This window comes from Oenanthe melanoleuca, chromosome 9, assembly GCF_029582105.1.
Source record: "Oenanthe melanoleuca isolate GR-GAL-2019-014 chromosome 9, OMel1.0, whole genome shotgun sequence".
In the NCBI taxonomy this organism is placed as follows: Eukaryota; Metazoa; Chordata; class Aves; order Passeriformes; family Muscicapidae; genus Oenanthe; species Oenanthe melanoleuca.
The window spans coordinates 4,328,225-4,342,397 of record NC_079343.1 but is presented as its reverse complement, the minus strand read 5'-3'; the positions used below and the strand labels follow the sequence as shown (position 1 = coordinate 4,342,397).

General features: G+C 43.7%; 1 protein-coding gene across 1 annotated transcript in view; it reads right to left on the bottom strand.

Annotated features, from left to right (window-relative positions):
* The window catches only part of PAK2 (p21 (RAC1) activated kinase 2), a 41,666-nt gene that overhangs the window by 12,719 nt on the left and 14,774 nt on the right, over positions 1–14,173 (bottom strand). The window contains exons 2-7 of the mRNA XM_056499333.1: positions 8,051–8,249; positions 2,774–2,874; positions 2,155–2,305; positions 1,577–1,608; positions 1,123–1,230; positions 9–141 (exon numbers count right to left, since the gene is read on the bottom strand). Coding sequence (XP_056355308.1) covers positions 9–141; positions 1,123–1,230; positions 1,577–1,608; positions 2,155–2,305; positions 2,774–2,874; positions 8,051–8,225 — 700 coding nt within the window. The 5' untranslated portion in view covers positions 8,226–8,249. The remainder of the gene's footprint in view (positions 1–8; positions 142–1,122; positions 1,231–1,576; positions 1,609–2,154; positions 2,306–2,773; positions 2,875–8,050; positions 8,250–14,173) is intronic.

The following is a 14,173-nucleotide window of genomic DNA, read 5'->3' as shown; positions in this document are numbered from 1 at the left end:
GCACCTACGTAGTTTTTCCATGATGTCTTCATCTGACATCTTGGTTTTCTTTTTCTGCTTATCCCCTGCTTTGGAGGCGCTGTCAGCACAGGAGTCACCGGCCGGGGCAGGGATGGGGTCAATGACAGAGCGGGTGTAAATCTGTAAATGACACCAGAGACCTGAGCACCTGCTCTGCCACCACTGACCTTCAGCTGAAACCCACAGCTCTGCAAAAATTCCCAAGCATGGTTTTGTAACAGGTATGAGGCAGAAATTAGACCTGAGACACATTAAAGCTCCATAAAACAAGACACTGGCAACAGTACTGACCCCTGAAAGAGATCCAGGCACCTCCTGAACAGAGAGGATGCCAGGTGATTCCACAGTGGGTTTCTCAGTTTTTTTTATCTGCTTATTCTTTATAACCCATACTAGTTAATAGAGTAGAAACCACTGTTAGTGGTTCTCACCAATAGTGAGATCAACTTCTGCTAAATTCTAAAGGAAAAAGATGCTTGACTGCCATGAAAAGAAGGATGAGATTCTCCAATATTTCCCAGTTGTCCCCAGTTTAAGAGTTTAAGGGATTTAGTTTCTTGGAGTTTTATTTCATTTCCTCCTGAGCTGTTCAAAGATATATACATCTACTCCAGAAATATCCAGCTGTGGACCTCTCACCTTTTATATGTCTAAATCCCAAGCGTGGGAAATTATAAAGCAATATCACTAGACAAATAAACATAATTTACATTTGCACTCCTGGAAAAAGTGGGCAACAGAGAGGCAAAATGTTCTTTTGGTTCCCACAGCCAAAAGAAGGAGCTGGAGTAAGTGGGATCCATATGACACCATTACCAAGGTGTGTAGATGAGGGCTACCCTAAAACTGACAAACAAATTGACAAATTTCAATGATCTGAGAGGATTTTTACAACCTAAATGATCCTATGATTCTATTAACTACAGGACTTCTAATCCAACTGATATTCAGAAATTAGGTATTTTCTTAGTAAATTCAAAAAACAGAACTTTTGCCTAAAACCTTACAAGCAAGCTTATTGCCCAAATAAAACACTTCCCTAAAAAGCAGAAGTTCTGCAATGCTGAGAAATGTAGGGCTGTCAGTTTTACAGCTGCTCACCGATTTTGTGTGATCTGGCCTTGGAGCAATCACAGGAGGAGGAGCTTCTTCATCATCCTCATCATCATCTGCCACAGCTGTTGATGGCTCTGAACCTTTGGCATTGGTCTACATTTTTACCCAAGTTTAAAAAAGACAGATAAACAAATTGTCTCTCCCACAGTATTAAAGACTTCACATTTTTTTTCTTCACATTAAGACAAAATAATTCTTACCAATGTCAAAATAACTTAAACCCCTCAGTCTATCCTTTAGTTATTATATTTTATTATGAGACTCAAACACAGTTGCTGCATGTGAATGACCATCCAAATTTATGTTTCTATTCCACAAAACAATTCCTAATTTTTATACTTTTAATCTTTATACAGTTTAATGCTTCAAGATTCAGGATGCAACAAGTCCAGAACTTGTGTGCAGCACAGAATATCCAAGTAACAGTAAACACACTCACCGTTGGCGTTCCTGAAGGGAAACCATCTTTTTCTAAACAGGACAAATAGCAGAATACATAAAATCATCAGAAAAAAGGAATTTTGTTGAGTACAGGGTAATATTACAAAGCCTTATTACTCAGTTATTTTAAGAAAGAATTTGGAAGAAAAATGATAAAACTGCATCTGTTTGTGGGCCAATCTTTCTCTCAGCCCCCCAACACAGATCCCCATCTAGGAGTCACAAATTATTCTGCATCACTGATGTCACCAGCTGGTGACATCAAGTTCAGAGACAGCTGTGAGAAGCAAGGCCTCCAGCACAAAACCAGTCCCAGAGCCCCAGCTTGATAAACACAGCCCATTCAAGCTCATTTTGGCTGCTATGAATGATCCAGTTCCCTTTCTTCCCCTCTCCACTTAAAACAGGAAATTAACTGGACAACGCCAGTTTCCAGTCAGTTTTAAATCTTTGTATATTTGTGCCTCATTGAAATGCACCTTGATTTTAGCACTTGAATCTGATTTATCACTCTGACATAGAGGAAAACTGCACTCCAAATACCCAAATCCAGTGTATTGCACACTTAGCTCTCACCTGGAGCAGAAAAACTCAGATATTTCTGTTTTGCTGTGTCTTTGGAGTCGTAGAATTTCAGCACATCTAGTACCGCCTGGGGGTTTTTCTTCTGTTCTAGCTTGGTGATATTTGAGGTCTGAAGCAACCGAGCCCATTGTTCAGGCATTCCCTGAAAAAACAGGGGATTTTAAGCATCCTTTAAGTATTTTAAAGGTTTTTAAAAAGCAAACCACTTTTTTTTCCTTCTATAAAAGCATAACATGCACAGCCTTAAGCACACAAGCAAGTAGGATGGGGAGCCAAGGGTGAAAACACAGATCACAACTCCTCCAGGTATGCTGGGCTAGAGGTGAGGAGTGGGAACACAAAACACTCTACAGATGCAGTGGTACCCACTAAAGGAAGCAAACTGAAGAGGGTTTGTCAGGGAGGGCTCTCCCAGGTGACACAAAGCATCAGATGTGACTGGCACTGCAGAAACACTACAGGTCACAGCGTGCTGTACAGACACACAGGAAAAACAGTTCTTTGGTAGAAACAAAGCCTGACTTGCACTTTATTCTAAAACCCTGGCTTGGCTTCACTGCAGCACTGACCCCTGCTGTTTCCTGAGTTGCTCCAAGGCAGGAATACTCACAGTGAACTCTCCAGTAACAGCATCAAAGCCAACATGAATGGTATGTTCAAAATCTGATGGTGGGGAGATTTCTGGCCTTTCCTTTTCCTTCTTCTTGCTTCCTGAGAAAGACATTCAAAGATCTCAGTGTTAGAAAGAAATTCCTCCCTGTGAGGGTGGTCAGGCCTGGTACAGGTTGCCCAGAGAAGCTGTGGCTGCCCCATCCCTGGCAGTGTCCAGAGTTTGCAGCATCCTGGGATAGTAGAAGTTGCCCCTGGGCTGGGACATTGAAGGGCTTTAAGGTCCCTTCCAACCCAAACCATTCTGGGATTCTGTGATTCCAAGAACCTTATTCCATTCAAATAATTTATATTATGGCAGCAGGAAAATAAGAGATTAAGAGCACCAGAGTGCCTTGTTGAGCACATGAAATCTAAATATATTAAATGTTTACAATGCAAAAAAAGAAATTTTAATATAGATTAAGAATAGCAGAAAAGACAACTTCAGTTCAACCTCAAGTTCACCCTAAAGACACTTAAAACTCAGTTGCCTCACTGCTTCAATTCAAGGTAATTAATGCAAACTAGGACTTCCTGCGATGAAGATAAGAGTTTATAGCCTCAGAGCAATTACCTAATTTAAATTAAAAATGGGGGAAAGCATAATAAGTACCAGAAGGAGGAACAAATAATTACAAGGACCACGTGCACAATCCAACCTAGATTCAATTGAATTTATAAGATATTTTCTAACACCTGAGGCTTCGGATTTTTGTTTGTTTGTTTTGTGTGTTTTCAGTGGGTGGCTCGGGGCGGGGCGGGGGGGGGGGGGGATGTATTTCTATTTTATTTCTGCTTTGTTTCTAAATTCATCTTAAAAATCCTCTTGTTTCTGTAGGGAAAAAGCAGGTGAAGCAGCATTCTCTTCATTATTACACAGCAAGCAGTGATGGTGCTGCTCAGAGGCAGGAATGCATCTGAAATCCCCTCACGCTGGCGGGAAGGGAAGGACAGGGAGCGAGGACAATACTCCCAAATGAAAAGCCATGTGGGCTGCCTCCAGCTGAACAATGCTGTGGAAAGACACGGCTCTTATAAACAGGATATCTTTAATATGGCTGCACAGGGCAGAGCCAAAAAGCAAATGGGCTGTCAGATGTTTCATTAGCAGCAATCAGGCTAAACACAGGAGAAATTTGCTGCTGTGGAAATCAAGGAAAGCACCATTTCTGCCTTATTTTTGCAGTTTTGTATGTGGAAGCAAGGGGGAACATGTATATCTAGATAGATAGATATAAAAAGTTTATATCCTCCTGTTTAGGAGCACTTGACACCCAGTGAACAGGAGCTGGTGCTCAAGCCCTGCAGCATGTGCTGGGTAAAAAAACCCGCTCCTTCCAAAAATACACAGAGCCCACGAGTAGGCAAGGCAAGGAGACTAAAAACCATGGCTCTGCCCACAGGAACAGCAGAGCAGCACTTCAAACAAACAGCCCCAGCCAGAGGCAAGCCCGGTGAGTCATGTGCTGGCAGGACATCCTCGAGCTCTGCTCCCAGAACAAGGCCATGGTGAGGCCACGCTGCTCCTGGCCCTGGCTCAGGACTGAAACAGGAATCCCTTCAGTGCAGGGCAATGCTCCTTCCAAACTGCACCTGGTGGTCTTCACACTGACATGGGTGAGCCCCAAAGAGCAAAGTCTGCCAGGAGAACACGAGATGCTGCTGTAAGTTGGTGGCAGCACCCCAAGAGAGACTCCAGCCCTCTGAGGATGCTGAATTTGGCAGATCTGGGTGTTGTCAGCTCAGTGCAGTGCTCTGTGTCTGGAACAGGTTCTGCCTTAGCCCTACAATCCTGCAGAAATGGGTGCTTTACCATTTTATTATGGTAATAATAAAATTTGGCCCTTGGCCCTGCAGAGACGGCAGCATAGTCTTCCTGTACCCAAGAGGGGAAGACACAGGTCCTTTGGAAGGATTTGGTGAGCTGGACAAAGGCTCTGTCTAACTAAGAAGCACACAGGTCCTTTGGAAGGATTTGGTGAGCTGGACAAAGGCTCTGTCTGAACTAAGAAGGTGCCTAAAATACAACCAGACTCTTCCCCAAGTGAAGCCACAGGCACTCAGCAAGGTGTCAGCCTCGGTACTTCCCAAGGCAAACCCATCCTCAGGCTGCCCTCACTTCCCACCAACCAAATTCCATACAGAAGGCAAGAAACACAGCTGTTCCCAACAGCTGGAGGTAGCAGGCAGCTGACTCCAGATGTGCACCTGGAGCTGCTGGGCTCCAGCTGAAACCACACCAAAATGTGCCCCCGAGCATGTGACATGCAGGATCTGGGTGATGCCCTCAGCACCTCCTTCTATACTTTCTGCTCAAAGACAAACATTTCTGGTTTTAGGGGACTATTTTAAAGCTTTCCAAAACCACACAGAGGTTCCCTCTGACTTCAGAAGTCAGGCCAAGAAAATTCATGGCAATAAAGTACTCCAGTAAGAAGATGACTATCACTTCATTTATCCTAAACAATGGAACCAGGGGGGAAAAAACCTTCCATGACTGATGATTAAATAATCCCTCAAACCCTTATGATTATTTCAGCACAGAACTAGCTCAGACTTGGGACAGAAACTGCGTAATTGCTAAACCTCTTCATCTGCAAGTCCCCCAAAGCACAAGAACTCCCAAGAGAGGACCCAGGAGCAGATGAGGCTGGCCAGGAGGGACCTTGCAAAATCATAAGGACAGAGATGGGCAAAGCCAAACAACATTCCTGGATAATGGCAAAGATTTTTTCATCTTCTGAAAAGGAAAACTGAACATTTTTGTAGTGATTTGTTAACTTATGCTGTGCCTTGGAGACATTTTTTTCCATGACAAAACTTCTACCCCAGGTTGACAGATTATTTTGCATCTAGTCCCAATGTATTTTTTTTAAATCTGAGCAAGAAGTTGGCATTTCTGTAAAGCTTCCCAGCAGCTGAATTTAAAGAAAAGAAGGATTTAAATGGGCATTTCTGGGGAGGGTGCGTCCCAGCCATGCTAATGAACAAAACAACTAACATCTGACTATTGTGTGAGTGCCAGAAAGACACTGTGCCCACTTCTGTTCTACTTACATTCAACTGCCAGTTTTGCAGACTTGAGGGCCAAAATCCCTTCTTTGCATATTTATATTATGTGCAGGTCATGCAATAGACAAGCTTCTTTCAAATTAAAAAAAATACAACTTTCAGATAGTTCCTCTAAGTTGGGTAATTCAATTTCAGTTTTTCCTAATACCTTGCCATGCAGGAAAAGTTGATTTTTTTATCAGGAAGACATTACTTGAATTACTTTTTAACATCTAGAAAACACAAACTGACACTCATTTCCTCTAAAATGTCATTTTCTCAGCAGAAATTCTTTCTCCTATTTTCAGTTCACAACACAAAGTGTCAGTAGGTAGATGCTAAATAAATATGCAGATTAATTTCCCTAAATTTGGTACTTGTCAATATCTAAAGCAGTTAAAGGACTCCAAAGCAACTTGAGAAGAGCCAATACAACTTTAGATGATTCTTCAACCACCTCCACATTCCAGTAATGAACAAACCCACCATCAAAATGAAGACAGAAAATGTCCATGGAGAAAAAAGGTGTCATGGAATGTCACAAAGCTCTCCAGCTGTACTTGCACCCAACTTGCATTCATAATTCATTTGTTACTAATTCAGAGCAAGGAAAACCTTCCTTTATGTGGGGTTTATGTTCTATTTCATTATGTTCCACTTTATCCCTGCCTGTAAAAGGGCTCAAATGCTCTGATGGGCCACCAATGCAACAGAAGAAAGACAAGTGGCATGAACTGCTCTCCTTGCCTGAAGAGGGACAGATTTGATCCTTCTACAAGACTTCCTTGCAGAACTCAACGTGACAAATTATGAGTATTTCTTTGTGGGACCAACAATAAAATGGTAAAACACCCATTTCTGCAGGATTGGAGAGCTAAGGCAGAACCTCCTCCAGACACAGAGCACTGCACTGCACCCAGATCTGCCACCTTCAGCACCCAAATTCAGCATCCTCAGAGGGCTGGAGTCTCTCTTGGGGTGCTGCCACCAACCTGTAGCAGGTTCTCATGTTCTCATTACAGACTTTGGTCTTTGGAGCCCATGCATGTCAGCAGAAAGACCACCACTGCTACTGCTGTAGCCCAGCCATAGACAGGCTATTTCACAATAAATGACCTTGTGAAATAACTATTCTGCCTCCAAAAGCTACAATGGCCAAACCCTTCTATCCTCCAAAAAGGAAACACCCCTACTGCTGAGAGCAGAAAGCCAGATCTTGGGAACAGAGGGAAACCTGTCTCTCTTGGTTTGATCTCCAGGGAGAGGCATGGCTGCAGAGCTGCTCACACAGCTGAGACAGAGTAAAAACCAGCCCTGGGGAAAACACTCAGCCAAGAGAATAATCAACCAGAGGAGCAGAATCTCTTCAAACAACCAAACCTGTGTCAGCATGACTGAACCAGCCCTGCCCAGCACACCAGCAGCAAGGCACGGGGAGCCCAGAGCACAGAAGGCATCAAGAGCAGCAGGGTCCTCTCCAATGTGCATATTAAAAGTAATATTAACCAATAGATTAATAAAATACTTAGTAGACTAGGTCAGGCCTAAGTCCCTGTGCAGTATTACCATCTCAGGTGTTAGAAGATGTTTCTATCTATGAACTGTTTTGTTGTACATGGACACACATTCTGGAGAGGCAGGATAAAGGGCTCCACTGCTGTACATGCACTCCCCATACAAAAAGAGGACAAGACACAAATACAGTCTAGAATTCATTATAGCAATGTTTTTCTCAGAAATAATCTTTTTTACAGCAATCCAGGTTTATCTCCACTAGTAATCAATCCTAACAGTGCAGTTCCACAGACAAAAATATGCAACTTCAGAATTTTCCTACGAGCATCTGCACCATCACCACTATTTCTGTACTGACCTTTTTTCTCTCCTCAAGGTGCCACATAGATGATCATCAACATGAAGTAACTTCCAAACCAGCTGGGTGCCCAGTTTGAACCAGGAATCTGCCTTCAAGTAACATGATCCCCAGAAATGCCAAACATTGATCCCCAGGAATGGCAAGCATTGATTATGGTTGTTTGGAAATGCATTACTTGAAGCTGGGCAGCAAACAGGGGGTGGTTTTCCAATCCCCTTCACTTGGACCAGCTGGACATCTAAGGCACTATCAAAACTCACAAGGAGAGTAAAAGAATACAAGTAAGAGTGCAAAAAGGAGGCATCTTACCTTTTTCATTGCTATAGAATATGGAGATGATTTTATGTCTGGGTTTCCGCTCTTCTGGGACAGAGGGCAGGGGTTTAAAGCTGTTGTTGGTCGCCAGTGGGTCCTTGCCCCCTGCACTGCTCATCCGGACAGGAGGGGCAGGGGGCTTGTCTTCCAGTTCTCCGTTGTCAGACATGGTTCTCAATAGCTAGGGGAAGCCCTGGAAGAGAAAAAAAGTGATTTGAACACAGGACAAGAGCATGGAGTACATGAATGTACCATTCCTCCTGCTGGCAGAGGGGAAGGAGGCGTGAATTCAACTCTGAGGAACGCAGACACCGACGCCTCCACCAAAGGAAGCAAATCCCTTCCTCATTCCCACTTCTGGGCCACCCATTCATTTCTGCCAGCAGCAGCATTTGTGGGATGGAGCAACAAACATTTCCAGTGATAAAAGTAATCCAGACCAAATGAACAATTCCCAGATCTGCTTCTCTGTTCACACAAAGGGCCTAAGCACAACATCCTTTGGGGGTAGCTCTAGTCCAAAAAGCTTCATGCTCTAGTACCAAACAGCTTTAAAAGCCTTAGATGCTTTCCTTGTCATTTATCAGACAGACCTTGGGGACAAAGGAACAGCTTATGTTTGTAAACCATAATTCAGCACACTATCCACATTAAGTCCACTCAAAACAACTCTACCCAAATCACACATTAAAGAGCTCAGCATGGAGATCCACAGGATGCACTCCTCTTCTGAATGAGGCTTGTGTTGCTTCCCCACTTGGTGCCAAACTTTCTCCACTTGCAGAAAATAACAGAGTATCACCACAGTCCCCTTTGAATCCTCATCAAAAACATGAGCAAAAACACGGACAAACAGCTGCTAGAGTTACAAGCACAGCACAATAAAACATCTACGTGACACATTCCCCATTCAAAAAGATCTCTGCTAGCATTTCCTCCCTCCTTGTAGTATTCTGGAGATTTTTTTCCTGATCTCCAGGAAACAGGCAGCCTCTCTGTTACAGAGTAAAAAGCACAAAGAAAGATGTACAGAAATACTTCTCAATGACAGGTAAGAAACAATAATGTACCCTCAATTTCTCTGTTCACTCAAATGACAAGCTACCCCTTTGGAACAGGAGCCAACACATCTTTGTGTTGACCTCCTTCTCCTCTCACAACAAGGGAAATGGAATTTCACTGGGAAATGAGTGGCCTCCTGGTGCCCACCAGCTTCCCATCACATCTCAAGGCATGACTCACACGATACAAGAGCCACGACAAGGCAGTGCCACCCCCTCTCAATTACTGTGTTCCCAACAACACAGCACCTGCATCCTGCCCAGCAGAATTAAAACAACAGGGGCTGTCATTCCCTGGCATCTCACAGGGTGGCTGAATGCTGCCAAATCCCAGCACAGGCACACAAATCAGGCCAGCAGCCTGGACTGGAGCAGCACCCTGGTTTATGTTGTGAAGCTCAAGGAGATTAATTATCCCCATAAATGACCATGAAAGCATGCAATTTCTGTAAAATATCATCAGAGGCACAAGCAGCACAATGTTCTGGCAGAGCAGGAGAAACTGGACACATGCTGGTTGTTTCATGACTTGGAGGCCAGGAGGAAGAACACTCCAAGCTGTGCAGCACCCACCTACACATCCCTGTCTTGGAGCCCTTTTCTGGAATTATAAACATTCCTGCCACCTGAATGTGGCTGCAGGGATGCACTTGTGAATCAGCCAGTGATTCCCAACACTCTTCCAAATCCACTTACTGATTGCTCTTTCAGATGTTGCAAGTTATCTGCAAGATTGTCTTGTTTTGTACCATAATATGGGGGACAAAAATTAAGTCTCCTGCAAGCCAACAGCAGGCCTGAGCAGCCAACCCACAGGGATTTTAATTCCAAATGCTTCCCTTACAAGACATTGCAGCAAGGACATGCTACCCATTTGAGATGTATAAATCAAATAAAGTATTTGCCTTATAAACATATATACACAGTAGATTCACCAAATCAAACTGATATATATATATATATATGTATATATTCCTCTATATACATATTGATATATACAGATATATATTGAAGCTGATTTTGGGGTGATGATAGTACAGGGGACCATAATCTATGTCCCTCCTGTTAATCAGGCCTCAGAACAGAGGTGGATATAGGGTCCTTAGGTATCCAAATGGGGATAGGTAAAACAAAAAATGTCTTCTTTGCAACAAATGCAATCAGCCAGCCAAATAAACCATAGCAGGTAAATAAGTGCATCAGATAAACTGAATGCCAAAGTGGTACACTGGACAAAGAAAACACCATGAGTGACCTTTTGTATTTTTCTAAAGCAAACCCTATTACTTCCTCCATCTGAGCACTTTTTCTGAGCTGTCTGACAAGAGCAAGAGCAGGATGTCAGGCTAAACAACTTACCTGCATCTGAAACTGGACAAGAACAGACTTGGCCCTCCAAACCACACACTCCCTTAGACAGGCCAGTCACTAAATTAACAATACTGTCATGTGGTATTCAGGCTATAAATTAAACTTTAAAAATAAAAAAAAAAAAAAGAAACAAAAAACCCCACCAAAAACAAAAAACAAACTAAACTGTACTTCTGCTGATGTAATTTTAAAATAAAATTTTCACTCTAGTAAAAATCCTGCCTTTTCAGTGACACAATACTCAGTCCTGATCCAAAACAAATTATTCCTTAGTATCACGTGTGCTCAAAAGAAGAGACTGTGAAGTAACAAGCTGGAAGGAAGGATATGGAAATCCAAATGAATTTCAGGAAAGAATCAGTGCTACAAGGAGCTTGTGTACAACAGATGCTGGTGCAGAGCATCTGAGCAGAACCCTCAGAGCTGCAGCTCTGATCAGCTGCTGCCTGTTCCAAGTGCTCACAGACATCCTTGACCTTGCTCAAAGTGCAACCCAGGAGCTCCACAGCAGGAAAACAACCTGTGGGGCTGCTGGAGCAAACTGGAGGGACAGAAGGAGCTCAGGCATCAGCTTCCCACCTCGAGGACTGGCTCCAGCACCAAAACCCTTCCAGCTCACTACATCTGTGGTCTAGGAAAACCTCAGCTCTAAGGAAAAATTTAAACTGATTTATTTAACAAGACATGGTAGAATTTCTGAGTGGCTGTTTGAAAGATCATTGATATAATAAAGTACTGAATTCAAACCTTGTTTGCATGAAGGCCCATTTCAAAGCACAACTGCTTTGAACTATCATTTAAATAAATGACAACAGCTCCGCTCACACCAGGAAGCACAGTTCTGATTCTGAAAAATCAATCATTTTGTCCAGGTTCAAATCCAGCTCTCTTTCTTCTGCACTCAGCTGAAGAAAAGAGCAGCTCCCCTCTCCTTTATCCTTATCCTGCCTTCATCATGCAAGTAAAGTTTCCACAGCATCAGGAAGTATCTGGAAACAGCTACAGAGGTTTGGCATTACGGGCTATGACTGGAGCAGGGATTTAAAAAAAACACAAAACATTTAAGCAAGAGTGCAAATACCCCCCAAAGCTCTGTTTCTGCTCTCCCAGCCTCCAAAGAAGAGAAGGAGCCTGTTCAGATGGCAGCAGCCAGACAGAACCACTCCTGCACCACTACCCACGTGCCTGCCCTGCTGATTCACTCCTTGTGCAGGGAATTGCAGAGACATGGGGAATTTTTTTCCAGTGCCTGCCAGCAAAGGGGATGTCAGGTTCATATTTCTCTGACACAATCAGACAACATAAGTAAGGGTGGGTGTTTTAGCTTGGCTGAGACATTTACTAAAATAGTTAACCTGAGTTTGAGCAGCCTCACAAAAGTATGCTAAAGGTAATACATGGAAGAAGGATTCACTTTCATCTTTGCCAGAGAAGGAAATACCAGCAATAATAACGTATTCAAGCACATCAGCAGCTCCCCCACAATCACTACTCACACTACATTTAATACAAGAACTAGAAAGCAATGGATTGAACCACAGAGACGAGCTGAGAAGCTGCAAATAACACTTAACTACAGCCTTCAGACAGGCTCAGTCCCACCACAGGACACAACTGCAGCCCATGACACTCCCAAAAAGACAAAAACAAAAACAGCTAAAAGCTTTTCTCCCCACAGTTCTGCTGCCTAATCCACAAAACACATTCACAGGTGCCAGTGCTGGTGACCACAGGGCTCTGATTCTCAGTTCTCTTCCCCAGTATATATCACTCCTCCCTCCTTCTGACAAATGTATCTTGCCCTGCACTAGGGCAGTAAAAAGTAAGTGCTCTCTCCATCCTAAGCAGCCAAAGAACAAATGTGTTCTTCTGCAGAGGTGGCAGAGTGTGTTCAGCAAAGTTTGGGTGTTTTAAATCCCTCAAGACCAATGCTGGGAGACCTGGAACCAGGTTTCTCACAACCACAACTCCTCTTTCCCATCAAATCATTTAGCTTGGAAATGATCTCTCAGATCACTGAGTCCAACAGTGACCTCAGCACCATTAACCTTCTCACCTTTGCCCAGAGAGGCTGAGGCAAGACACACACAGAGCTCCTTGTGTAGTTTAACACACCTCCTGTCCCTCCCAACCCCTGCAGGGACCTGCCCACCATGTTCACATGTGCTAAGTTTCATTTTTACAATCTACATCCTGCTGCTCACTGTCTTTCCTCTTTTGGGGATGGAAAGGGCCTGAAAACCCACGGTCAAGGCCAGGTCACAGAAGAGAGACAGCCCTGGTGGGAAAACACCCAGAGAAATGTAACCCTGGCAGTGAGTAAAAGCTGAAGTGAGGATTGGGCAGTGACAAACACACTCTGCTGCAGCACATCAGTCTGAATGCTTTGGCTTTGACTTGCCCTTTTTTGTTGTTTGTCCCCCTCAGTTCCCCTTGTGTGAGCATAAAGCTGGGCTGCTTCCTGAAGGACTTCCTAAGCAGGGCTCTTGTGCAGGCTCCCTCGTGACAGGGATGGAGCCTGACACGCACTCCCAGCTGAAGCCCTGCACTGCTCTTCAGCTCCCCTGATCCTACAAAAGGACATTTTTATGCTTACAGACAAGGAAAGGAACTAAAAGGAAAAAAGGAATAAAAGGTTGCAAGGAAATAAAACAAAACAGAAGTCAATCATTCTGCTATCTGCTACAGTGCACACTCACATGTTTCCTGGAGCACTTGTATTTGGGCAGATTCAGTTTGAAATCCGGATTACAGTGCACACACACGAGCCTTACAAAGCCCTGAGCAGGGCAGGAAGATGGCACAGTGTGCCAAACCAAACAGCTGGTATAGAAAGTTCTCACATCACAATGACCTGAATTTGTCTTCTTAAGTGTTCAAATGAATGTATTTGAGCAGTCTAAGCTGCACCTGTGTTTCACTGCCTGGGATACGACGCAAAACTACATCAGGCTACTGCCTGGAAAAAGAAACCAAAACAAAACACATCCAGATCAGAGCTGCTTGATAACATGTCCCTCAATTCCTGCTCTTGGCACACAGTACTGTGCTTTACACTGCCACTGATCTCTGAGGAGCTGAGTCAGTGAAATACATCAAATAAATCTGTCACATGAGCCTCTGAAAGCTGCAAACTGAATTCAGCTCTTCACAGCAGATAAATATTACTCTGCTCATTTACTATCAGCAGCACATGTCAGAAGGAGCAGCACAAACCTCACATTTAAGTCCATTTGGCAGGGCTGACCAAAAAGGAAGAGTAATAAATTTAAGGCATTAAGAAACAACTTTGCTTTTGATGTGCCACTACAGCTGCAGGATACTTTAGGAACAACACCTGAACTATGAAACACTTGGGCCATGCACACAGCTTGAAGGCAGAGCAAAACTGTCTGTGGCTTCACAGAAGGAACTGAAGAAAAGAAAAGAGGCCAAAAATGAAGGAAGGGCTGCTGGTGGGTGCAGTCCCTGCAGAGAAGTGTTGAGAAGAGTGAGTTACCACTGCAGCATCTCCAGGCAGGGCTTCACCACTTCCCAGAGAGCCACTGGAAACAGCTGTCACTGCATCCAAGACAGCCACAACCAGAGCAGAGGAAAAGAGCAAAGGAGATGTCCAGGAAACAAATCTCAAGGCAGAAAGTGTCATGTGAAAAAGACCACACAAGAGCAATACAAGAGGTAGTGA